Source organism: Balaenoptera physalus, assembly GCF_965194825.1.
Source record: "Balaenoptera physalus genome assembly, chromosome: 3".
Taxonomy (NCBI): domain Eukaryota; kingdom Metazoa; phylum Chordata; class Mammalia; order Artiodactyla; family Balaenopteridae; genus Balaenoptera; species Balaenoptera physalus.
The window spans coordinates 113243194-113270528 of NC_138890.1; the positions used below are offsets into that span (position 1 = coordinate 113243194).

Genomic DNA, 27335 nt, shown 5'->3' on the forward strand with positions numbered 1-27335 from the left:
GGTTGAAGGCTTGACTATAGTAGCATCTAGATAGTTGGAGGGTGTCTACATTTGTGTGAAAGTGGCCTTACAAATATTAGTTTTATCGTTGTCCGAAAATATTTGTACTTCCTACTACTTGTAATTGGATGTGTTTGCCCGTCTCAGTAGCATTAAAAAAAAAATCAGAGAAACAAACCGAAGATATTAAGGAGAGTTTTATTGTAAAGATAGACAGGACCTACAGTTTTACATTTTTCCAAGTCTACGAAAACTCTCAGAGTAGAAATTTCTTTATGTCTGTCATACCAGCAGACAGATTATTTATAAATTAGGGAAGGGAAAGTTCACTTCTTGCTAAACTGAGGTAAAGGAGGTGGCACCTTAATATCTTGGCCTTTCTCCAACTTCTTTTCACAATCCACCAGGTAATTGACTCCATCGATGACTAGCTGAACAAGCTCAACCTTTGACAGTGAAAAAGATGAAAGATTAAGTTGCATAGAAGACACATGCAAGGCTTTGATCAATAGGAACAATACTGGGACAAATGAGAACTTGCCCTGTTACATGGACTTTAACAATTTCTTCTCTTTATTTCCCTAATGTTTTATGGGAGCAGAGGTGTCTGATGGTTATCGTCAGAGACGGGGAACGGAGATATTACAGGGTTTCTCTCAATCTTTCTGTAGTTAAGATGGAGTTACTACTTTGCGTGTAAGGACTTTTTAAAAATATGAAAACCATTAGTTTGCATCTCAGACACATCTTCCCCCATCAATCTGTTATAAAATAACAGTTTGTCTAAAAGTAAAACTACACAGTGACACCCTTGTGATGTTCTCTGACCCGGATCTGAATTCTGACCTTCCACTAAGCTACCTGAGTACTAAACATGCTATAGTTCAGATATTATCATTTACACAATGAACGGCTTTCTGAAAATTGTTTAAACCCAAATGTTTGGCAATTAAATAGTGCTTGTATTGTACCAGGCAAGTGTGCTACTTAAAGGAAACTGTGAATTATACTAAGATATACTTTTTAAAATTCCTGCTTTAAAAAAATATATGTTAGAACTTTTGTTTACAAATATTGGTTTTTCTTAAACTAGAGGACATCTACTTATGAATTTTTTCCTGGGAATCACCTCCCAAACAAATTATTTGCACTGCTCCTAAAGGGACCCAAACTAAGAAAGAAAGGAATTACTAGTTAATTCTAGACAGCACTAAAATACATGATAAAACTCAAGAATGCAGAGCAATAATGGAAGAGATGGTTAAGTGTTACAGCTGAACATACTTCAGGCATGACAGAGTCTAGTACACTCCCCACTTCTTTTCATGCATAAGGAAACTGAAGCCCTATGAAAGGGTTGGTCCAGAAAGCTAGTCATTACTAATAAAAGAAACACTGATTTTCTACTTAGCCAACTGACCTATCTCAGTGTTGATGAGGGTGTGGTGAGATGGGTCTCTCATTCACTGCCTGTGGAACTCTCTTGGTATAAATCTTCTGGTAGGAAACTTGGTCATAAGTAAGGGACCCTCATCCTTAACCCAGGAATTCCTTTCCTAGAAATATATCCTAACTAACTAATCAGAGTTGTGATTAGAGTTATGTATAGAGATGGTCATACAGTTATGTACAGAGATAGTCAAACAAAATCTCAAATAATCAGGGAGGTATTAAGTAGATAATGGACCACCTTTACTATGTTGTCATTAAACAACATGTTTTGAAGAATTATAAAAATTCTTTTATAAGAATTTTATTTATAAAATATTTATATTTATCTTTTATTTAAATATTTATATTTATCTTTTATTTATAAAATATTTATATATATCTTATTTATAAAATAATTTTATATTCTTTGAAGAATTATAAAATTATAGGAAAATGCTCATGTTATAATACACTGGGAAAAGCTGTGTTATATCAAATATGTTGTAATACTAAATTCTGTAAAAAAAAGTTTTTTGAATAATTGTAAGAATGGAAGGCAATTTAGAATAATGTTCACAATGGTTATCTCAGGGTTGTTAGGTTGAACAAGTGGTTTTATTTTTTTTTTAACACTTTTGGGAATTTTTCTAGTTCCTATAGATGATCACTTATTGACTTACAGTTTTCTATAAATGATGAGTACTTTGCTTTCCAGTATTAAAAATCTAGTTAATATTAGAAGCCGACAGGGCTAGGACCCAGATTTTCTTTATTCACTACACCATATTCAGCAAATTTCAGAAGGTGTAGTATTTATATCTGCTTCTTCCTCAAGTATCAATACTTTACCAGAGCTGGTAGCACTCAAGCTGATTTAATTGTTTTGAGTGTTTTCTCCTTTCCTTTCCTTAGTTTACTGGTAGGAGTACCAACCGGCAATGAAATATGCAAAAGATGGTAGGGAAGAAGAAAGGGCACCAATAATCCACAGATTTAATAACCAGCCACTGAGTTATTAAGAGTTTTATAAGCGGCTATTAAATTAATGATGGGCACAATACGTTCAATGGGACCACATCCAGATAAGCTGGGATGACTTACTGAGATCAGGATTTGCTTAGGATTCTGCTGCATGTTCATTAAATGCGCTCTTTGTGCTTTTTCTCATGCATCACTCCAGGCCTACCTATAGTTTATGAATCCCATTTACCCTATGTATTCACAGAATCCTAAGGATTATTTGATGAGCACAATCTTACACATACCTCATGCATACCTTATTTGCCATCTTTAGCCCTAAACATAAAATTTTACAAACTATCAAGTATCTAAAAATGCCAACGTGAAGATGATAGTATGTGACCTTCACCAAAGGAAATTCGGAATCAAGAGAAAATCCACTATTTCACGCCCCTCAGAGAGAGCACACATGTTCTCTGACTCACAGTGATAAAAGACTGTTGTCCTTGAGCATAACAGAACTCCTGCTGCTCAGGATTGCTGGAACAGCTCTGGGGGCAGGCAGGTGACAACAGTCCCACTGTGAATTCCTTCACTTGCTTATATATTCTCAGCTTACATCGCGCTTACCTTTATGTGTGGAGGACAAGTACTACAGAATGAAATGCTAACATGACTCAGGACTCAATGGGCAAAGAGGAGGTCTCGAATTTTGTGAATAAGGAAAGGCTGTTGAGTTTGCTTCTTTTCCTCCAGGCTGATTTTGTTAGTTCGTGTTTGGAAAGTTAGAGAGATGTTACCTCTGATCGGCCAATTCGATCTATGTTGGAAATGTCATACACATCGGACACTGCTTCAGTGTCCACGCCACCTGTGCCACGCTTCTGGAGTCTCAGGTTCTCCAGGATCTTAGAAAATCGCGAATCCTGGGACAAAGGATAATACTTAGTGTCCTAAGAATCAAACTTGATTCGTCATCCTTGGCACACTTAGAAAAGACATATAATGAGAAGTAATAACAGTTAATATTTATTAAGCGTATATTTACTATGTGCCAGGGCCCTGTGCTGGAACTTACACCAACAATCCCATGAGGAAGGTATTGCTTTTACCCCCATTTCACAGATGAGGAAAATAAGGCTCAGAGGAATTAACTTGCCTAAAAGTACACACAGGTAGAAGGTAGCAGAGCTGTCATTAACTTCTATACTGCTATTTTGGCATCTGGATGCCAGCTTTGGTGAGTTTATTATTCATCTCTATAACAGTTGTTACTGCTATAATTAAAATCATGACATTAAATCACAGCAAATAATTTTCTTATTGTAAAGCAACTACACTCCAATAAAAATTAAAAAAAATAATTTTCTTAGCATTGGAATTTTGAATAACAAATATTACCATACTTTTTTTTGGCTGAAAGCACATTTTCTAAAATTGTTTTAAAGTATTTGATTCACTTGGTGTGCTGTGGCAGAACTCTTAGTTGCCCACCAGAATCCTCTTTCCTTTCTTCCATAGGAGAGCTGGGGAAGTAACCACTGGCTAGGTTCTTGCTAATGGAACAAGCAGAAGTGAAGGGTGCCACTGCCAGGCCTGGACCTTACATCTTTACATGGACACACCCACATGCTCTCTCGCCTTCCCGCAGGCTAAAGCGTGAGGCCTGACTGTGACCACGCTAAGGGCACAACGCTCTAAGGCAGTGACCCTCCAAGTGCAGCTCCCTGGCCGGCAGCATCAGCATCACCGGGAAACCTGTGAGAAATGCAAGTGCTGCAGGTGTTGTCACAAGCCTCCAGGTGATTTTGCTGCAGGCCCAAGTCTGAGAACCTCCGTATTGGGAGAGAGAGGAGAGGGAAGGCAGGCCAGGGAGCAGAGTGGAGCAGCCGGCCTATCTATCCCGACTTGTTATATGAAGGAGAATTTAAAGTTCTTGTTCTTGGGACTTCCCTGGTGGTCCAGTGGTTAAGACTTTGCCTTCCAATGCAGGGGGTGTGGGTTTGATCCCTGGTTGGGGAGCTAGGATCCCACATGCCTCGCGGCCAAAAAACCAAAAAACATAAAACAGAAGCAATATTGTAACAAATTCAATAAAGACTTTAAAAATGGTCCACATAAAAAAATCTTAAAAAAAAAGAATAAAGTTCTTGTTCTTGAAGCCGCTTCCCTTTTTTACAGCCCGTTAACCTCTTATCCTACGGATACAAGTGTTTTTGAGACAAACAACCTTTTCTTGTCATTTTCTCTCATTAGTGCAGAAACTAAGGGTTAAGGAATTGGGCTGTGATGTTTTTCCCTCCACAAAGCAGTCCCAGGTGAACCCATCCCGGTGGAACCCAACAGGGCCACTGGCTACATGACATTACCTTGCTGAGCTTTGGGATCCTAACGTGGACACCAGCCCGTAATCCTGTGCCGAGGTTCGAAGGGCAGGTCAGAATGTATCCCAGGTGCTCGTTCCACATGAACTCCCAGCCTCGTTCTTGGATTAGGCGTTCTACCTAAGACAGGGAACAAATGACGAAGTTCTCAGATACCCGTTCACTCAGCACATCCCAAACACCAGGGAAAGACGTGTGTACTGCGTGTCTGCCGTGAATAAAACTTAGGTCAATTTATAGTACTAATTCTTTTTTTGGAAAGGGAAAAGCAAAGCTATCTGCAGTTTTTTTTTAAATTTATTTTTATTGAATGAAGGATTCTTTAAATTCTATAGTTCTTTACAATTTTCAAAAGTTTCACACACATGATTTCATATAATCCCGTAATAACCCTTTTTCCCCCACCCCTATATTGCCCCTCCCCACTTCCCTCTTCCCAGTGGTAACCACTAGTTCTCTATAGCTGTGAGTCTGCTTCTTTTTTGTTTGATTCACTAGTTTGTTGTATTTTTTAGATTCCATATATAAGTGAGATCATACAGTATTTTTGTCTTTCTCTGTCAGATATTTCTCTTAGCATAATGCCCTCCAAGTCCATCCATGTTGCTGCAAATGGCAAAATTTCGTTCTTTCATTCTGCAGTACTTCTTTAATAGAAAATTAAACTTCTTCTATCACAATATTAAAATGGTCCAATTAAATTAGATGAACCATGTAAAGCACTGAACACAGTACCTAGCACATACTAAACACTCAATAAATGTCAGTTGTTATTCTTTTCCACATGAGCATAGTAGGAGAATATAGGAATTCTCATCAAGTACGGCTGTGGTCAGGTCACATATGAACATAGGTGCATCCTATACTGTCTCCATGCTTAGAACAGCCAAGATCTCTGTTAAAGAAATCAGAAAATAACTAATGATCCACAGACTTCTCTAAACCATCCTGCATTGGGAAGGGAAGCATAGGAGCTTGCTAATAACAACAAAAAAACAGTCATCTATTTTTTGAAGCACTGCCCTGGAAGTCCCACCCCAAAAGAGTGCCATGATCCCTAGAAAAAATTAGCCCCATCTTGGAAGTCACCATAGTATCTTTTTTCAAGAATGAAAAACAAAGAGATTTTATTTTAGTGAATATTCAGAATTCTCTGATGACATCTTACCTCTTTTAGTCCACGACAGAATCGCTCAAATACTCTCTTCATATTGCCTCCTTTCTCCATAGAGATTACCCTGGTGTGGTCTTCCTCATTAATCCAGATGAGAAATGTCTTGTCATTATTATGCCTAATGAAGAGAGAAATACAGTGTTGAGTGTTAATTACATTTGTTTCAACACATGAAAATTCCCATTACCTCTGTAGCTTGATTGCTTCATTTCACCTTCCTCATTTCCTTAGATGGTCCTAATCTCTTAACTGTGCCTGAACAAGTACTGCAAAATAATGTTACCTTGACAGAATGAAGAGTAAGACCAACTCCAACCCTCAAAGATGTCATGTTTTCGCCCAACAAGAACATAATCTCTCTCATTGCTCAGACTAGGATGACAATAATTCAGCCATGATAACATTTGGCTTTGACGCCAACAAGAGTGTTTTATCTTCTAATAGATTCAACCAAAATCTTGTGGCACTTAAAAAAAGATTTTACCTGCAGCTCAACATGTTTGGGATGCAGAACATTTCACATATGTTTGCTGTATAGATCTTGCCTATCCACCCCCACTGAGCAGCTGCTCCCAAACACTTTGATCTCGGCTCCTTTGGATAGTGTCATAATAACTTACCAAGGTTTAGGAATCAAAGTGGCCTGAGGACTGTTGGCCAAGATAAAATACATGTACACTCAATAGCCACTCTTCCTTGTAGAGTTTTGCTTAAATCCTCAATATTTACTTTTCATTTTCTGCTCTTTTGTTTTAATGTCATGAAACAGATTCTCTGGGAGGTCAAATAATATGAAGCTAATTTTTTCTTAAAAATAAAGTCTTTTTTCTCATGCACAATTCATGCAAAACAGCTAACATTCCCACACATTTGGAAACATCATTATACTTATATATTACACACACACACAGACACACACACCCCAATTTCTAAGTACTCTATCTCCTCCATTTAGCTCAAGCTGGGCATGCTGTCAAGCGCAGGTCACAGCAACTTCAGGTTAGGACAAGCAGTGATCTGAAGGAGAACGTCTGCACACAATGCAAATGTGAAAATGCTATGTCCATACCAGATTCCCCTGGCATCTGGCCAGTCACGGGCCATCCCAGCACAAGTTAGTAAAGGGGATACTGGCTTATCAAATAGAAAGTGGTCCTGCAGGCCCAAAGGGACAAAGCAAAAAGAAGAAACTGATGAGATCAGACACGATGGCAAGCGTCAGGTGGTCAACTTTCAACTCACTAATAATGGCTGAGGTCTCTCAGGCAGTGCTTCTCAGCATTGGCTGCCCACTATAATAACCTGAGAGCTTAAAATATTCTAATGCCCAGTTCCCATCTCTCAGAGATTCCGACTTGTTATTGGGTGCAGCCTGGACATCAGTTATTTTCAGGTGATTCCAGTGTATAGCTAAGGTTGAAAACCGCTGGCTTAGCCCAGATGGAGATCCTTAATCACTACAGAGTGTGTCTACCCCACCAGCGCCAACCCCATGCAATGGCAGAGTGGGCAGTGAGTGAGGGGTGCTATCCTGAAAAGTGTTCTATACAGCTGCATTCTCCACGTTACTAGCATTGTTGGTTTATTATTATCATTCCTTCCATTAAAAAATATTAGAGATGTAAAATAATTCTCTGTAAATAAAAATAGTCACCATTCATTTAATGTTCACTATGTGCCAGGCTCTATGCTATGTACTTTTATTTCCTTTAATCCTCACAACAACACTCTGAGGTAAATGTAATCATTCTATTTGGTAGGGAAAGAAAACAGATTCAGAGAGAGGAAACCTATCACAGCTAGAAAGTGGCAGAGCCTAGATGCGAACCTAGACCTGTATGACTCCCAAGTATGCCTCTAACTACAATATGCTACTGTGCAGATCAAAATCAGATCAAAATACTGTGTGCACACAGTAAGAATATGACTATGGATACCATATATTACATTGAAGTCAGAAATAAAGAGGACACAGGAAGATCTACAGTCTCTAAGCGGAAGGGGTTGGAGACCTGAGCCAGGCCAGGCTTATGGACTATCATTGCCCAGGAAACAGCATGCCCTTTAACCTGGAAACCAGAAGTGGCTACTTGAGGCAGCGGAGGGGACCAGGAGACTGAGGTCTCTAGACCATACAGTTGCCCACCTGGTTTGGAAATGGGGCATATTTTGTGGCATCACATCTGAAATGACAGAAATTTGTTTCCGCTTTTCCTTGGAGCTTAAAGTTATTTTTGAAAATGCCATTCTGTTTCAACTTTGCTACAGGGAAAAAAGGAAGGGACTTGAGTTTTGTCTACCCTAGTGTTAGAGGGAAGCCATGGAGACCCTGTGGAGGCAGCAGGAATCCCAGAGACCAGCTCCAATGTGAGTGAGGGCAGGCTGTCCACCTGGATAATTCCCTTTCCAGAAGCTCCTAGCTTCCTGGACTTTGAGTGTGGTAATGGAGACCATCCTCCAGGCACAGACGGGATTTTCCACACCCAATTGTTCTTATTTATCAACAAGCCCGGGGACCCTCCACTCATTCCCACACACCAATGGCAACCCACCATCCCATTGTTTCCTCGGCAGACTTTATCCATAGACCATCTCCACTTTTGTCCTAAGCTTTTAAGGCCTGCTTTTCCTTCCTTAGACTGACCAGCCTGAAGCCCCAGCGAGCTCCCAACCAGAGCGGGGGCCTGAGCTCCGGGGGAGACCACCCCGCGTGGGTCAGGGCTCTCTCGGCACAGCCCCGCCCCGGGCAGCCCACGTGGTTCGGGGTCACTCACATCGATGAGCCGCTGCTGGTCCTGCTCCGTCATCTCGGACAGCCGGTAGTAGCGGCCGGCCAGGTCTCCCTTGAGGCCCTTCAGGGCCGTGATGGCCACGTTCTCCACCTCCCTGCGCTCGGCCCGGGTGCAGGCTGGCGGCAGGCTCAGCCCGCGGATGCTGCGGCCGGTGCGCACGCGAGACGACAACACGTAGCGCTCGTCGAACTGCCCCTGTGTGATCTGCGGAGCAGAGCGTGGGGTTACCGCAGCGCCACGGCCACGGTGGCCTCCAACCCTCTGATCAGGGGACCCCCGGGCACGGAGCATGTGTGCACGCTGCACACATCCTGCAACTCTGGGGGCAGTGGTCTTAGAGGGAAGTCAAGGGAGGAGCTACTTTACACAGCGCTGTCTGCAATCCTCTACCCTGGCTAGGTTTGGGGTGAAAAAAGGAATTTGTTTTGGGAAAGGCTAAAGTCTTCAGTGACCACCACTACGCTGGTGATAGGAGGTAAGAAAAACAGACTTTGGGACCTTCCTGATTGTGTCAGTGGCCCTCTAGGGAGCATGGTGCGGGAGGGCCATCACAGAGCTTTCAAGGGCATCTGACCCAGGGGCCCTTCTCTCCAGGGCCCCTCACCTTGGACTCTGGAGTGCTGGCTTCATGGGAAGGTACAGAGGTGGCTGGAGCCTACCTTGGATTCGTCCAGATCCGTGGGGTGCTTCATTACCCTGGGGTCATAGCCATTGTGCCTCAGCTTGATGACAGGGTCAAAAAGGTCGGCAAACACCTGCAGGAGGGACAATGCTCCCGTTTCCTCTTGAATTGGTTCATCATCATTTATTCCTATTTATCTTAAGGGCCAAAGCTGATGCCCTCCTTCTCTGAAATTCTCAGTGCAGCCATGCAGGAAACAGGTGTGAGACTGGATTGATGGTTAATAATAACGATAATAATAATAGTAGTAGTACTAGTAGGTCACATATACCAGAGGAAACCTCTTTGAGGCACCTGGCCCCTTGGGAGAGGGCAGGGCTACAGAACTCTGTCATAGTAACCTCCTCCCTAGCGATTCTGCCAAGTTCACTGCCATCAGACAGAGCAAGAAAATCTTGTGTTTAAGAATTTGAGGGTTTTCTCCAGAAGCTCTTGCTTTTGTGGGATAAAAGAAGCTGCCAGCTCAGAAGCTAAGCAGTTTTGTGGTCAAAAGGGATGGTCGGGTTCTAGAGTTTAAGCAATGTAATAAATTTGTGGAAAACCAGCTGCATAGAAAGAAAAGTGCACAGCAGCAATTAAGGCAAAGCAGGGACCTGTCACCCTGTGAGGACCTTCCCCAGCACAAACTATCTCAAGTGAAATCTACTTTCTAAAACACCAAAAACTGCAGGAACATCCTTTAGGTAAAGTAAGGTTCAGAGAAGTCAAACAGCACCCTGCAGCCTTTGGGAGCTGTGGGGAGTGGGTCCTGGGAGCCAGCTCTAGTCTGGGACTCTGGGAGCCCAGAGGTGGGCACTGCCGTCCCTGAGTGAGCTGCTGGTCTAGTCTATTCAAGGTGGCCCTCTCCCTCCTCTTGATGGCTGCCTTCCCAGGGAATCACCTTCAGCTCCCTGCAACAGAAGGTGCAAAGGGGGCAGACCTGAGGGAGATGGGCTGGAGGTTTTTACCGTAATGTAGAAGCTGCTGTGGCGGCCGAGCTCCAGAGCAGCAAACCGTCCTGTGCTTCTGACCCAGGATGAGGATGCGGAGAGCCTGGGATTTCTCCAAGAGACTTAGTGAACTCAGTAAGACTACAGGGGGCTGCGTAATCAGTAATTCCCCAACTAAACACACACGGAACCATCCTCCAGCCTCAATAAAGTTCAGCCACAAACACATCATCTCCTAATGCCTTATCGGTGAATACACAAACAGTAAAAACATTAAAAGATTCTATTTTTTCTGTACTAATTCATCCCCTTGACAAGCTCTGAGAGCTGGGTCATGCAACTCATTCCTCGGTGGGGAGGGATACTAGAGCAGCAGCAAAGGAAACCTTGTCCCTGGGAAGCTGTAGACCTCACTGTTTCAGAGAGCACTGCAGCTGTTCTGTTGAAGCTGGCTTCCCTTTATGGGCACCCTTCCTGAGAAAACAGCAAGTTGGTCCCACAGAGAGAACCCAGAGCACGCCTCACACACACACTACAGAACCGGCAGCCAAGAGTTTTACCTCATAGGACTCCTCGTCACCAGCCACCATACCCACGGTCTTTATGAAGGGGTGGCCGGGGTTATCCACTCCAGTCTGGATACACTGGTCCAGGGTGTAGCCGTTGGGCGTCACCTTGTTGCGGAGCTTGGCGTAGATGGTCGGCGTGAGGCACTCGGCCATGCAGTTGTTGTGTTTGCGCAGATCAGGGTAGTCTGCGCTGCATGAGGAGGAGAGGGGTATTCAGTGAGCAGCCCCTGAGGCAAGGGGCCTATGCAAAAGCTTTGTTTCTGGCCAGCCATCCTTCCACCAGGCTCTCTTCAGCCAGTGGGCAGAGGAAAATTGGCTAGGTCATGATTTAAGTAAGCCAGACTTTAAAGACTAGTTCCCTGAACTGCCAGAGGAATGGACCTGGCCCTGCCTAAGGAGTCCATTATGCTGGCTGCAGGAGCCCACAGACTGTGGCTTATGTTTATGTAAAGAGGAAATAGAGTGAAACGATTAGAAAAGAAATTGAAATCGTATGTAGACGTTTTTTTTACACCCAGAAGTTTAGCTAAATTACAACAACTACATTTTGGTCCCTTAGGTCTGTGATAGAGGCTAAAAACCCTGTGGGTAGAACTATGTAGAAATTCATTGATTTATCTGTCCTCTGTCTATGATGCAAACTCTACGACTATCTGCTTTGTTGAGAAGAGTGCCTGCCTATAGAAACAGGTATTCAATAAATATTTGTTGAAATAATACCTAGAAAGAAATCAGATGGGGGGTGCCATCTTACCCTGGGATATGTACTGATTGAAGAATAGAGGATTCAAGACCACCACAGGCTCAAACACAGGTAATCTCACATAAGGAATTCCTGAGGTATATGGTAGGTGCCAGTAATTCCCTCAGAGTTCCTAATTCTCATGAAAGCCAGTAAATGTTTCTGAGAAACACCTAAGGTTTTCCTTGTCTCTTTCATGCACAGCTGCCTATATGGAATCCCTTAAAGTCAGCATCCACTCCAGCTCTATCCAGTGTGGGATGTCTCAGCCATGACAAGGTCCCCAGGGTGGAGAAAACAGTCCATCTTCATGCCACTTCTCTACTTCCCTTCTGCAAGGTCCTTTAAAGCTGATACTTAGGGACTTCCCTGGCGGTCCAATGGTTAAGACTCCGTGCTTCCACTGCAGGGGGCACGGGTTTGAGCCCTGGTAGGGGAACTAGGATCCCACATGCTGCACAGTGTGGCCGGAAAAAAAATAAAATAAAAAGCAAAAAAGCTGATACTTAAAATCAGTGTTGTCGCATCACGTTTTCCAGAAGGCAGTACAGCATGAGTGAGGCATGAGTCTGGAATCAAGGTCCCTGGGTTCGCATTTGGCTGCACCAGCTGTGTGAACTTGGGCACTACTTAATTTTCCTAAGCCTCCGTTTCATCACAAAGGGACGCTAAGAGGAATAAAATACTCTGCGTAAAGTGCTCAACACGCCTACACATATTCAACAAAGGTTAGCTCCGACTGTTATTACTATTCCACTAGAGCTCAAGCTCTGGGCAGGAATGATGACACTATACATCCCTGGATTTGCCACAGGTCACTGTGCTTAATGAGTCAATTTGATTTAGTCACCCTCAGAGGCAAAAAGAGGGGCCTCTGCTGACAGTTTCAGCAGAGGAAAGCATATTTCTGGCCGGCATTTTGGCGTCGTTTTAAAGCCAAGAGGACTTACCTCGGAGGGAATAGCCTGTGCTGTTCCCAGGCCTCAGCACACACGTTCTGCCGTTTCAGCAGGTACCCAGTAGTCAGGGCACTGGTGCCCAAGGTAGCAAATAACAGAGAGGCATTGCGGCCAGTTAGCAACTTCGAGAAGGTACTGGCCATCCTTCCTCTTGGATGAGTGTCTGGAAAGCAGAGAAGCTAAAGATTATTTTTTATTTAAAAAAAAATTTTGGCCGCATCGCATAGCTTGCAGGATCTTAGTTCCCCGACCAGGGATTGAACCCAGGCCCCTGCAGTGAAAGTGCCTAGTTCTAACCTCTGAACCGCCAGGGAACTCCAGAGAAGCTGAGAATTAGCCTCACAGGATGGCCCTGAACCACAGTACAGAGAACAACAGGCAAGAGAAAAACTGCAGGCGACTTAGCCTGTTTCGTTGTTTTGTTTTTCTTTCTTCCTTTCTCCCCAGCCCCCTTCACACTGCTTAGGAAAACCTGGGTAGTTTTTAGACACTGAGAATGTCAAACTGCTTGCAGTCCTTGCCATTTTCTCCACTAATATGATATAGGGGGAAAAACCCAGAGGATTTCTACATCTGGCTGCTTGATAGCCCAGGTGCTCTTTTGGACTCTGCCGCTACACAACTAGACCCTGAATAGAATGCATTGCTGGGCTTGTAAGACATAGAGTAAGTTGTTACGAAACGAGCTTCATTTTGCCTGACGCACAGCAAGCCAAAACGCTGAAACACTAAGGTTTGCAGCAAAAAGAGGGTTTATTCACAAGGCAGCCAAGGGAGAAGATGGGAGAACAAATCTCACAACCACTTCCCTAAAAGCAATGGGCTTGGGGTATTTACGGGATAACAAAGAAGCAGGGTGGTCTGGGAGTGCGGGGAAAGATGATTGGGAAAAGGTTCGGTAATTGTTGTTTTGCACAGGTGTAATAAAGCTACACACCTCTGCAGGTTCTGAGGGTGGAGTTTTCAGCCCTCCTATGTCAAAAGGTCACTGACATCCATGTACGCCCACAATTGGAGGGTTGCTGGTCCTATCCAGTTATAACCAGCTCAGCTTAAACTAGACACAGCTGAGTCCACGTTCCTGGAAAATAACTCAGGCAAACATCTTATTGTTTAGGCTAGGAGCTGCTTGGTGGAGATGCTAGTCTTAAGACAAACTTGATTGGTGAAGGCAGGTGGAATGGATTTGACTAATCATTACTCGCAGTTGCAAAGTCTCTAAGGACCATTCTCCTACCTTGCTCACCCCAAATGAGTTGGTGTCGGAGCTCAGGTTTGGGTTATCCTGAGGGTGGATGTCCATTTGAATACTAAGGTCTGGATACCAGCAGGGAGGTGGGGAACTGAGTCTAAGACTCGCCAGTTGAGCTAGGACCCTTGAAAGGGGCTAAAGTGGTCCAAGGTCAGGAGCCCTCTGGCAGAAATGCGCTCAAATCTGCTCTGAGGAAGGTATGCTCATTTTAGGCCCTGCTTTCCTACAGAGTAAGATCAAGCAATAGGCTCTTGGTCAAAGATCACCAAGCACACAAGGAGGCACCATGAATGGGAGTCAGCAGAAGAAATGGCCACAGATTCAGACCTCCAATGACTGAAGATACTGGAATTGTCAGACAAGAATATAGATTAGCTCTATGTGGAATGTTTAAAGAAATAAGTGATGGAATCACAATGATGAGCAAGCAACAAGAGACTATTAAGAATAATAAACCTGATTTGAAAGAGAACCGGAATGAACTATGGATATAATACAGCTGAAGACAGAATAAATGAATTGGAAGATATATCTTAAGAAATTATCCAGAAAGTTGCACAGGTAAATAAGAAAATGGAAAATATGAGATATAAGAGATATAAAGGATAGAATGACAAGATCAAATACACATCTAATGGAAGCCTCAGAAGGGAGAATAGAGAAAACAGAGAAGCCATATTTCAAGGGAAATGGCTGAGAATTTTCCACAACTGATGAAAGACAAAAATCCATGATTCAAGAGGCATGACATAAGTCAAGCAAAATTAAAATAATCCACACATACATAAATAACAGTCAACTGCAGAATATCAGCAACAAAGATATCAAAAGCAGTCAGAGAGAAAAGACAGTTCATCTATAAAGAAAAAACATCAGCTGATTTTTCAACAATGAATAATGGAAGCCAGAGAAATGGTGTCTTTAAGGGGCTAAGACAATAATTATCAACCAGACTTGGGGACATAGTCAAACTATCTTTCAAAACTGAGAACATGTATAAATCAAGATAACTATTTATGGGACTTCCTGGTGGTGCAGTGGTTAAAAATCCACCTGCCAATGCAGGGGACATGGGTTCGATCCCCAGTCCGGGAAGATCCCACATGCCGTGGAGCAACTAAGCCCGTGCGCCACAACTACTGAGCCTGTGCTCTAGAGCCCGGGAGTCACAACTACTGAAGCCGGTGCACCTAGAGCCCATGCTCTGCAACAAGAGAAGCCACCGCAATGAGAAGCTCGTGCACCGCAGCAAAGAGTAGCCCCCATTCGCCGCAACTAGAGAAAGCCCGCGTGCAGCAGCAAAGACCCAATGCAACCAAAAATAAATAAATAAATAAATATTTTTTTAAAAGATAAATATTTATATAATATCACCAGGGATGAAAATCAGATACCCTGCTGTGTCTGCTACTGCGCAGAGGTCAGAATGGACAATGAATCCACAGCATCACCCAGTGGGGAGCTATTTATCGTGGGTCGTTGAGTGGAGAACAATAGAGCAGGTAACTCTTAGTACTCTCTCATTATACTGGTCTCTGTGATGCCCAAATAAAGGAAGGGTGGAATTTTTTCCCCTTGTATTTAGAAGATTACCAAGACTCTGCTACAAGATTCTCCAAGCATAGGTGGGTTGGATGACTGCAATGAGCCTGTTGAGAGTACGGTTGTGGGATGAAAACCTGGGCTGCCCAGCAGACGATAAACTCCTCTAATAAGGCGAGGTCGACATGGCCTTACGCACAATTCTAAGAGGAGCCTTCTGAGGTCCACTTTCTTCCTTGATTGCATTTTGGGAACTGGGATGGGTCCATCAACTTTGTGCTTCCAGGATCCCCACCTGGAAGTCTTTACTTTACATTTTTTGAGCTAGGGAGAAATTCGAACATCTCAACTAAAAGCATCAAAGTCCTTGAAGAAAAATTAGGAAGTTGTTTTTCTACATTAGCCCAGGAAATCAGATTATCAGATGGCCTTTCCTCTGTGTCATTTCTAAAAACAATTCCCTCAATCGTAAAGACAACAGGAATTACTTTAGTAATCAGCAGGCAAGATAAATGGGCCATGTCTCAAAGTCGTTCTAGGGACATGTAATGGCCCAATATGCATCTCATCACATGTACTTCTTTGCTCCCTACTAGACTTTGGGCTGTTGTCCATATCCTTCCAAGAGTAGGTCAGTGTTCCTCAGTGAACAGCACCCAGGCTTCCTGGCTCTCGTATGCAGCAGGTGACACTAACTTGCATCTTTCAGTCCTGTCTTATCTGCTTCCACACCCTCCAATCTGCTTTTCAAGCAGAGAGGCAGTACTGTCTTCTATGAGTTTTACCACAGAACTCACCAAAGTAAAGGAAGTGTTGCCTGAATTCTTTCCAGACTATATATGGGTCAAAATTTAAGCCAGCCCTAAGTTAACAAGAAGTGCATTGGCTTCTGAGTTTGGCTCAAATAGCTTGAGTTTTATTTTTCTTTCTTTAATTGGCTTTAGCACTGATAGGTGTTCACATCAGCATGTTTGAGAAGATAAATCCAAAGAGGTAGAGAGTCAGGAGGAAGAGGAGGGGGTGATGTCTATGTGCAGCCCACTGACCACTGGTGGTCTTTAAAGGTCTTCCTCTCTGTGAGGGTGGTCTGTGGGTAGGTGTCTGACTCAGAATATTAATGTTTGAAATGTCATCATATCCATATTTTAGTTTCTGGAAATAATAATATTAACTAACATCCAAGAGTTCTAACATCATGCTGGTGTCCGGGCAGTGATGCATGATTCATGGTAATAATCCCGTGGAGGCTTTGGTGGCAGCAAGCCAAACCATCCTAGAGCTGAAATTCAGAGCACCCCTGCTTTAATTCCTTGTAGAGAATTGAACAGACTCAAAGCTTTGGTGAAGAATTCCTGTTTCTCTGACTCTATGTTTTTCTCTCTCCAAGACACAGTGAGACATAGAATTTCTCTACTGAGGTCCCAATCGATAAACTTGGGTATGAGACTGAAACAAGGGTCTCATTGAACAGGGTAGTAATTTGGCAATGGCTGAGCCATGCTCCCCAAAGACCCAAAGCCAGGCTTGCAGTGAAATCACTTTTCCTCATGACTAAACTAACTCTCTCTTGCATGTTAAAAGTTAGTCTTTGAAAAGCTGCACAGGCAGGACATTGTTTTGTCTTACAGATTCCTCTGTTACCCAGGAGGCCCCAATCTTACATAAGCACCATCTACAGCTAAAATTCCTGCTCAGGAGAGACTTGACTTGTTATTTGCACAGATGGTAACATGTGGCATAAACAAGTGGAGCTGGAAAGAGGTATGTAAGAGGTAATCTGTGTCCACCGAAGGGGTATTTGGCTTTGCCTAGTTTCCACACATGGTAGTTCTATAAATCAATACATTGTGTGAAACCACTGGAACAAAAGTTTGGAGCATAAGAGATCTGAAACTCCCTTACAAGCTTTTTAATTTTTTTCATTCCCTCCATGCCCCTAGTATTAGCATAACACACTGAACTGTTTTGTCAAGAGATCACTGGAGAGAGGAGATGAGGGGCTGGAGCAGCTGTGGTGTTTCGCCAGGGACAAAAGCTTCAGCACCCAGACACCCTCACTGTGGGCTCCACGTCAAGGCTTTGGCTTTTGCTCTTCTCTTTGCCAGGATCTATGTGGGAGAGCAGGTGTCAACTGAGTGGGCGATGTGAGGCCAGAAAACAGGGCCAATCAGAGAGCTGAGCAGATGGGGGGAGCAGAGAGCTGGGGGGGAGAGGAACATGGGCAACAGAGAAGTTGAGAAGCCAGCTTCCCTCAGCATTGTGAGACCAGCAGCCAGTGTTCCCTGGGAGAGGAATCCTGATCTATTTGGGGGGAAAGAGGCAAATGTCAACTAAAGAAGCTCATACTCAGAATTTTGTGAAGTCTCACACAAGCACATGTGCACATACATTCAGGGACTGTCATGGGGGCCCAGAACACCTAGGACCCAGTGGGCTGGCCTGATATTCGGATTGACAGCTCTAGAGCCTGTACAATCTCAACTTGAAAAATATATATATATATATATATTCTAATATAGATATTACTTTTTAAGATATCAGTTTTCTGTCCGTACTTTTGTGCTAATGCAATAAATCACACTGATTTGTTCTAGTAAAATTATTATTACTGTTTTAGTAAAAGTATTGCTTCTTACTGCCCCTCAGCTAGGACTCTGCCGTCCATTTTTCCCTGTCTGACTGGACCACACCCTGGTGCCTTGTCCCCACAAAATCTCCCTGTGCCCTTCTAGCCTCAGATGATGGCTTTCTCTGAGTTCCCAAAGCATTCACGGGCTGCTCACTCACTTGCACTTGAGCTGCATAGTTTTTTTGACATTTGTTGGTGCACTCAATTGTCCTGTATCTCCTGTCATGTTGGGGAACTCCCCACTACGTTTGGATTGTCTTCCCAGCTGATGGGTAAAATCTTCAAGGACAGGAACCCATCTGCCACAGATCCTTGCACATAGTAGCTGCTCAGTAAACACTTCTTCTCAGGCTTTACATAGTTATTTGTGAGCAGTGCTCTGCCTGATTTCCAGAAGGAGGATATCATACCAGCCTCCTGTGTATCTCCTTTTAAATGCATGTAGGTCTAAGGGAATGGGTCCTTTTCCCTGGGCTGTTCTCCAAGGCACCTTACTAACCTGGCTCCTTTACTCCCAAGTACTTCTCACATTTAATCTGCTATGAAGCCCCAGGCCTGGTATCCAAGCCAATATAGAATCAGTTTTGTGAGCTAGCTTCCTGGATCAAAACTTGAGAAAAAAATCTACTTACATAACACTAAACACGTCCCTTTCAGCCACTGATTTTGAAATCCTATCATAAAAGCAACTGAGTGAGGCTGGTAGGCAGGTTTTCAGCATTTCCCTGCTCAGGCTCCTGGTCTCTGTGAGCTGCCCCTGAGCCAGGGTAGCCCAGCACAGGCTCCTGACCTCTCAGCCATGACAGGCTGGCTGCCCCCGTGGGAGCCCACTGAGCCCATCCCTCGGCGGTTTCCAGGGCTGATCAGCAGATGCTGCCCCACAGATAACAGACGAAGCATCACTGCATGCCCTTCCTTCCTCCAGGGATCCTTTTCGGACTGAGCAGTAGGTGGGGAAGGAGGGGTCAGATGAGGAGCAAGTGCTAGGTGTTGGGGAAGTTTAAGTCTCCCGATACCCAGAAATTTCTCTCCACAAGATAGAGGAGAGAAAGAAAACAGCTTTATTATTGACTAAGCATGAAACCAGACTGTGATGCACATCAGCTAAAGAGACAGGAAAGACAGAACAAAATCTCACCCTCTTAAAGAGCCATGCAGATAGGACCCTCCTACGCATGTTCTTCAGGTAACTCAAGTAAGAGGACATGACAGCACCATTTGTCACACAGAGTTCACTCTAAATTCACCTGATCATTGGGGTGGCCATTTGTGTTAGCTAACTGCCTTTATCCAAAGGGAAAAGGAGCTGCTCCCATCTCTCTGACAGCAGGTCTTTACCACTGAGCCTGGGAGATTGGGGTGCTATCTTCCTGGTGTTTACATTTCAAAGAGATGGCTCCCAGGCCTTTGAGAAAGACAGTCCTGGGTTGTTAAGCTGGCTGGAAGCTTACTTAGCTTTGAAAAAGATTTAAATTCATCTCAAAGGGGCAGAGACAGAATTTACAAGTTTTCTAAAGGAAATGCTCTAAGAAAAGGGAAGGGGACCATTCATTTTGTTATCTCCCTCTCCCACACACTGGGGAGGACGGTGTCGGGAGCTCAGCAGGGCTCAGGTCAAGGATGGACATCACTCAGAGCTGACCTGGCACTTGGCACGTGTAAGAGAAAAGACCCAAAGACCACAGGACTGGGTCATAGTTTTTCTTGGTTCTCAAGCCCACTGGCCCGCACGTGATAGGTTCTCAGAAAATGCTGGATGAGTGAGTGAACGAACAGTCATAGAGATACTGGGGTGGGAAAGGACTTTAGAGGTCATTTAGCTCGGCCTGAATGCAGGAATCCCTTTCCTTTCAGCCCTCCTTAAATAGCAACAGTGTTGGGGATCTCACCACTTCCTAGAGCAACCCATTTCACTGTAGAATAAGTGGAATTATTAAAAATCCTCTTCATATCTTAATAAGGGGGGAAAATTAGTACTTTCAAGTGCCAAGTACTTTCTCTACAACAACCCCAAGGAGCAGATATCTTGCCCCATGTCAAAGATGAGGGGCCTCAAAAACAGAGAGGTTAACTGACAGCCAAAGGTCACACAGCTAAAGAGAAATCTCATGTATTGAGTTTCAGTAGTAGTTTCTTATTTAAGTGAAGATCCTGTTTTTACTTATCAGATTTAATAACAAACAACATTACAGTATGTTTGGATGGAGCTGCCAGACATTTCTAGCTGCCTCTGGTTCTTTATGCTCTTTATGGATAACTGCGGGGCCAAACTGCCAACCAGCACACAGGCCTCATTCTGGGCAGCTCTGAGGGGCAGAGGAACCAGAGGATGTGCCCTCGGGGCTTCCTCCACCCTCCAGGAACACCAGTGACCACAGACTTCCAGAGGTCATCAGGCAGTGTGGGTCACAGTCACCGTGAATGACACTGATGTGCTTTGGTGGGGAGAGGTCACAGTGGGCAGTGATGGAGGGAGAGGCAAGACAGGATGATAAGATGGTGAGGATAGGTATCTTTTTACTTATTTGTTTGATAAATATTTAAGTGCCTACTATGTGGCAGCTTTTACAGAGCTCACAGTCTGAAGGGAAAATTCTCGTGTAGCATTTACGATATGCTGGGCACATGGTTCTGTTAGCTTATGGTTATTACCTCATTAAATCCTCACAACAGACTCATGAGGTTGATACTCTTATCAGCCCCATTTTACAGATGAGCAAATGGAGGTAAAGAAAGGTAAAATAACTTGTCCAAAAGCACACAGTTTGTGAGTGGCAATACTGGGATTCAAGACCAGTGGTCTGTTTTCCTAGTCCATGCTCTTAACCAGCACCGGACCTGGGCAACTACCAGGCAAAGGGTAAGTGTTCTTCGAGGGGAACCAGAGCCCCATGGGAGTCCCTGGGAGGGCCTGGAGCTGGCCCAGCTCACTCAGCTATACTGTTTGAGGGAGCTTGCCCGGTCTTAATCAGACTGAGGTATTACTTGCTTCCACCCGCCCTGGGACTAGTACCCGGACACAAACTGCAAAAGATCAGAGCAGAAACAGTGACTAGACACCGCACACCCATATGCAGAAACAGATGACTATGGAGGCCTGGTGCATCGCCTCTCTATGGCCGGCTGCCTCCCAGCCATCCTCCAGGTGGGAGAATGGCCGTTGCCCTCAGTCCACACCACACTTAACCTACTTTGGAATGCTGCAGAAAGGCAGAGAGGAAGAAAGGCTAACTGTACCCCCTCTTCTATGCCTGGGTCCAGAATCTTCTGGATGAGCACATAGAGTCCTGGACCACTGTCACTCATCCAAATTTGGCTCTGGGGAGAGTCTATAGCAGATAATTCCCCTGAAATTTAGAGAGTTGAATTACACTGGGACTGAATCTGCCTAGGATGTGTAGTGGCTGCCTGTCCCCAAAGGTCCAGAGAAAACCCATGATGTGGGGACAACCTTGACTGATTCTAGATTCCAGAACACCTGCAGCTACTAGGGGCAAATCCGAACGGGCCCTGGCACTTACGAAGGGCTGAACGTCTGCTCACATCTGTTACTATCACTGTGCACTCCTTTTGGGAGGTCATCTCTACAGGCTGCCCACAGAGTGTTTGAGAACATTCTCCCTTCACCTCAGCAGCAGGGAACCCGGCTTTGTTCAAGGGCAGGGGGACTGAGGGCTCCCTCGCTCCTTCTGACAGATGGAGGGTTACCTACTGAACACATTGAGAGCATCCCCCAGAGACTCAGGAAGCCCGCACCTCCTGGGTATAGGGGCAATTGCAGAGCCTGCCTGGATCCACAGCAGGCTTCTTCCTTGGGATGCTTCTGTCTGAGACCCTCTGTCTTGCACCTTAATCAGGCCACTTCCTGGGCCAGGCCGTCTCCTAGTGCCTCTCTGGGTCTGCTCAGCCAAGACAGAGCCTTTTCCCTCAGCCCCCCTCTCTCGTGAGGACGCAGGTGCCCCCTAGTCCACAGTGGGGTACTCAGCCAAGCAGGGGTGCCTGGCCCTGCAGGGATGTGTATCCCTGATAGGCCAGCCCTGGTTCTCTTCTCCAGCCCACAGCCCTGCTGTGCCTGCAGCTTGCTCCCAGGCACCCTCTCTTCCTTCAGCCCTGATGTCTTCTAAGAGCCTTTCTTCAGGACAAGTTACACTTAGCTGCTCCAAGTCAGGAATTCTGCTCTTGGGGAGACAGGTAAATAAAGGCCCAAGCTAGAGGGCAAGGTGGGGTCTTCTTTTGGTCCTAAAAGGCTCCTGCTGAGTAGTGCTGGGAGAGTTAGAGGCAGGAGGTGAGGGGGGAACAGCTCTGCGTGGCCCTCTCCTCTCTCCCTGGCTGTGATCAGAATCGCCTGGACTGCTCTGTGAGCTACCACAACCATTTTGGAAAGTGAACCAGGAAACATCAATTAACATAAAAATGTGCATACCACTGGCCCGGCATCACACTTTGGAAATCTGTTCTGCAGAAATAGAGCTGCCAGGGCTTCCCTGGTGGCGAAGTGGTTAAGAATCCACCTGCCAATGCAGGGGACACGGGTTTGAGCCCTGGTAAGGGAAGATCCCACATACTGCAGAGCAACTAAGCCCGTGCGCCACAACTACTGAGCCTGCACTCTAGAGCCCGTGAGCCACAACTACTGAGCCCGTGTGCCACAACTACTGAAGCCCACACGCCCAGAGCCTGTGCTCCACAACAAGAGAAACCACCACAATGAGAAGCCCGTGCACTGCAGCAAAGAGTAGCTCCCACTCGCCTCAAATGGAGAAAGCCAGGGCCCAGCAATGAAGACCCAATGCAGCCAAAAATAAAAAAATAAAATAAATAAATTTAATTTTTTTTAAAAAATGCTAAATTTCTAAAAAAAAGAAATAGAGCTGCCAGTATACAAGGAGAGAGGCACAAGGATATTTAGTGAAGCACTATGTGTAGTGGCAAAAAAACCCTAGAAGAAACCTGTCTATCAGAGGGAGAAGGGTTGTATTAAATGTGACACATTCAGACAATGGAATATTCCACAGCTATTAAAGAATCAGTTAAAACTGCCTCCACTTTACCTGGATACATGTCTTGCCATAGTCTTAGGTTAAAAGGGAAAAAAAACTTGCAGAGTAATGAATATGAGTGGTTCCAATTTTGTAACAATGATATACGTATATATGTATTTGCATATATTTATAAGAACATCAAGAAAAGTACTAAAGGTGATTTTTCAAACTGCAAAAAGCATTACTTCAGAGCAACAGACCTGGAGTAGGCAGATTATTAAATTTCTCTTAATAGAATTCTGTATTGCATCACTTGTAAAAATCAACATGGATTGCCTTTATGATCAAAAATAAATAAATTAAAAGCTAAAAAAAATCAACTGTGAAGTGTGGTAAAAATCCAGATTTCCAGGCTCCATCTTTTGAATGAGTGGCAAGAATGGGACCGTCACATGTATGTTGTCTAAACTGCACAGGCAATTCCCAAGCCCTGCTAGGTCTGGGAAGCCCATGAATTGCCTACCTGAGCCTCAGCAATTCCGTCTCTATAATGGGCTTGATGAGACTTCTCCCTGAGCTGTTGTGAGGACTAAGTGACAGGCCACAGTAGGCACTGAATAAATGTGAGTCCCTTCCCCCTAGTGACCCTAAGCCTATGGGACAGCTATCACTCTCTCCCCACAGCCACCCCTGGTTATCCCAGACTGGTCTGCCCCTTCTCTGAATGTTGATTTTAGTTTACAGAAGGAGCCCATCGTGTACTTTCCGATCCACTGTTCATCCTCTGAAAACCAGCATCAGGGTTCACAAAATGGATTTACTCAGTTGGGCTCCCAAGTTCTTCTTCCAGACTCTGACCCTTTACCCCGATCTTTCCTTCCACCTGGAATGTCCTTTCCATCCCTGCATGCCCAGTCAAACCTTACTGTCTTTTTTTCTTTTTAACTATCATTTACTAAACTCCTACCATGAGCCATGGATCATGCAAGAGGCCCTTACAAACACTGTTTTCAGTCTTTGAAACAATCCTTCCAAGTAGGCATTATTTTGTAGATGGGGAAAACAGAGAGAGGTTAAGGGACCTGCCCCAGGTCTTGGGGTCAGTACCTTGATAAAGCTGGCATTTGAACCTAGGCTTGTCTTTGGCCCTGGATGCAGGCACCTTGCAGACCACAGCACCTCACAGGTAGTCCTGCGCAGACCAGCAATTGGAGAGAAACCACCTTTGTGGTTTAGGACCTAGGAGTGCCACAGATCCCTCCACTCAGGCGCCCAAGACCTCAGACATGCACTTACCACAGCAGCTTCTAGACACAGGATCGTCACCTCGGGGCATGTGACTCCCCCAGAGTCCCAGAATGTTATAAGCCTGTTCTCTTTCCTGTCCTCAGGCTTCTGCTGAAGTGGCCCAGATCCCAGGTGCTCCTTCACCCTCTCCACTCTGACGCCAGGTGCCCAAAGCTCCTGCCAGCCATGCCGGGGCTGCTGTGCCAGCCTGCCTTTCTCTGAGGAGATGGGGCATGGACTTTGCTGCTCTCTCCTCCCCTCCTCTCTCCTCTCTCCTACAGAAGTAGGGCTTGCAGGGGTGAGGAGGGAGGTAGTCTCTAGCCCTCACCCCACAGAAGCTGTCTGCCTCAGCTTCCCTAACTTGGAATACCTCATGACTCTTGATTTGAAAAGCACTGTTTACAGCAATAGGGCTAACATCTGGCAGAACTGCTGGGCTCCAAGCCAGGGAGATTTCTATATGGGGTGCAAGATCACAGCCAAAAGCAACAGTGTTGTGGTATTCCTACACTTGCCCTCTCCACTAAAAAACAAGAACCACCACGTTAAGCCCTTTTGTCACTGTGCCCAAGATCTCTATATCTCTATCTCAGGCAGGCACACTGGGAGTCTGGGTCCTGGTTTAAGGGTTTTGTCTGGTTCTGTCACATCCTAAGATGTGGAGGCCTTAGGTTCTGTCATTGCCTCAATTCTGAGCCTCCTGGTCGTCCTGAGTATCCTGGATGGAAATGCCATAGGTACCATTCTGCTGACTCAGAGTTATTTTTGGTCCAGCTGTAAATGGCTTCCATGTGTTTGAGCTCCTTGGAGGGCAAAGGAAGACCAGGGGGAGGACCACATGTCAGCTTTCCCTCCAGAGAGAGTCACCCCAAAACAGAAGATGTCCTTGGGGTTGGACCAGCTCCACAGAACACTCTGAACAAATTCTTATGATGCCATTCGTGGCCAGCAGAGAATGGCTTTCCTTCCCAGTTCTAAGGGAGCAAAGAGTTCAAGTTACTTCACCACCACCGGATATACTGGTACCCTAAGAGGCGCCCTTGGGCATTCCTGTTCTATTCAACAAGTAGAAAGTCATAAGCAGAGGGGTTTATGGTCCTTCCCTGTAAAACAGAGGTCTTTCCTAGGCCTCCTGGTGATGAAGACATACAACCACCACCGGGTTCACCTCTCAAGGGTAAGTTGTTTTCAAGAAAGTAGGAAGCTAGGAACCATCTAGTCCTTTGACATGCTCTAAAGGAGTGGGATCCTCCTTCCCTGCCCAAGGAAAGGAGCCCTTGTGGCTTCCCAGGCAGGAATGGGTGTGACCTCCAGCAGTCACCTTCAGACAGGCTCCCTGTGGGATTCCTGGCTCAGGGCCAGGAACTCCCAGAATGCTGACGCAGGGTCCCATGTGATTCCCTCTGGGAAGACAAATGGCTCCTTCTCTAAGCTGTGGCAGAGATGGAGACCCAGTGCCTCTGAGCCAGGGGCAAAGTGTGTCTCAGAGCCAATCCTCCTCCTGCCTCTGAACACCCAGGACTCTCCATGCCTTATCTCACCCTCACCCCACATTTCCTGTACTTTCCTCATCCACCCCTTTAGGAAAACTGACCTGGCCTCTGGCCCATTGTCTAAGGCTAAGATTTGGTCATGAAGCTGGCGGAGTCCATGGGTGCACGTGACACTCGTGCCCTTTGCTGGAACAGTGCCTTAACCCACAGAAGGGTTAGCTCTAAAGGCTGGGGTTTTGGAAAAGGTGCCTACAAAAGCAGAAGAGGAAGTGGAGCGCTCACACAGCCTAATAACGCCCAGATATCCTGTAAGAGCCTGCTTGGGAGGCTCAAGTAGCCCCTTTGCCAAGTTCTGGTGGTGGTCATGTTCTTCTCCATGAGCACAGAGAGAAGAGACCAAGGACACTAGCTCAGAAACAGAGGAAACATGATTGCTGCAGATAGGAAAAGTGGCACTTCTGGAAACAGCCCACCAGGTGAACTAGCGTAGCCTTGTCACGAGGCCATTAACTGCCACCTCTGGTGATTTCACCTGACCCTGCGTGGGTCAGAGCCAGGGCAATGCTCAAGGGAAGGTCTAAAGGGCAGCGCGGAGGAGGGCCGAAGGGTTTTGCCTTGCTCTGGTGAATGTCACTCTCCACACCCAGCAGAGTATTCGAAGGCAGAGATGTCACCCACTCAAGGGACAGGAACAGGGCTGCCAGTAACCCAAGCAAGCAAGCAAAGAACAGTCCTTTGCCAGAGATGAAACACATGTAGGTCAATTCTATAGCACTTTTACCTCCAGTGGGGGGAAAACAGTTCCTTGGCTCATTATTAATGGGTTAGTGATTTCAAAAATCAATCTCTAGCAATAACATTAACCAATTTAAATCAGGTCTAGCTACTGGGTCACTCAGTAATTAGCTCCTTTCCAGGGCTCCAAAATGTTCATTTTTAAGTTAGCTTATCCCAAGTCACTGATTTGCACCTCTTTTGATGCTGCTGAGGGAAACCATTCCCAAAACTAATGAATTAGTTTCTACAAATTACAAGGGAAAGGAAGTTGAAGGCTAAAGTCCCCAATTCAGTGGCATTTAGATTTTTTTTTTCCATCAAGAAAAAGTCCTGATTCACTATGAAAAACAGGCACCGCAAGCAGGGTGCTGACACGGTTCCAGCACCTCGAGCGCAGCTGTCCCACGGAATGGCCACCTGCGCCTGGGTGCAGGATGGCTCAGCCAAGGACAGACGCCCTGCCGGATCCTTTAGAGAGTTACCATGAAGTCTTCACACAGGAGCAGTGCCCAGGTTCCGACCTACAGCCCTGGGTCCACTGCTCACAAGGCCCCACCCTGGCTCTAGCAGTAACCCCGCTTTGGAGCAATAAAGCCGAGTTTCCCAGCCTCACTGACCTTGGAGCCGGGAGTCTCCCACCTCCTGCCGCTTGCGAACAGCCCAGGACTGTAAGGGGACGGGCGGGGGCCCGGCCTTGAAAGGGCTCCCGGGCGGGGCGGGGCGGGGCGGGGCAGGGCGGGGCCCGTCTCGG

At 45.4% G+C, this 27335-nt stretch overlaps 1 protein-coding gene across 1 annotated transcript; it reads right to left on the reverse strand.

Moving 5' to 3' along the window:
• Window positions 1-179: 179 nt before the first annotated feature.
• Window positions 180-27292, reverse strand: CKMT2 (creatine kinase, mitochondrial 2). The gene is made up of 10 exons (XM_082458224.1): window positions 27202-27292; window positions 12614-12785; window positions 10913-11111; window positions 9401-9496; window positions 8724-8945; window positions 7019-7104; window positions 5944-6067; window positions 4761-4895; window positions 3192-3317; window positions 180-446 (listed from the first exon to the last, which is right to left on the reverse strand). Exons 2-10 carry the CDS (start codon window positions 12763-12765, stop codon window positions 327-329), a joined length of 1260 nt encoding a protein of 419 aa, XP_082314350.1. The 5' UTR covers window positions 12766-12785; window positions 27202-27292; the 3' UTR covers window positions 180-326.
• Window positions 27293-27335: the final 43 nt, after the last annotated feature.

Excerpts from the sequence above, each read along its gene's own strand:
- CKMT2 (XM_082458224.1), bottom strand. The coding sequence starts at position 12,765 with ATGGCCAGTACCTTCTCGAAGTTGCTAACTGGCCGCAATGCCTCTCTG. Across the intron at positions 6,068-7,018 it reads CCAGATGCCAGGGGAATCTG|GCATAATAATGACAAGACAT; the intron begins GTATGGACATAG and ends TCTCTTCATTAG. Across the intron at positions 4,896-5,943 it reads TCTGTCGTGGACTAAAAGAG|GTAGAACGCCTAATCCAAGA; the intron begins GTAAGATGTCAT and ends TCCCTGTCTTAG.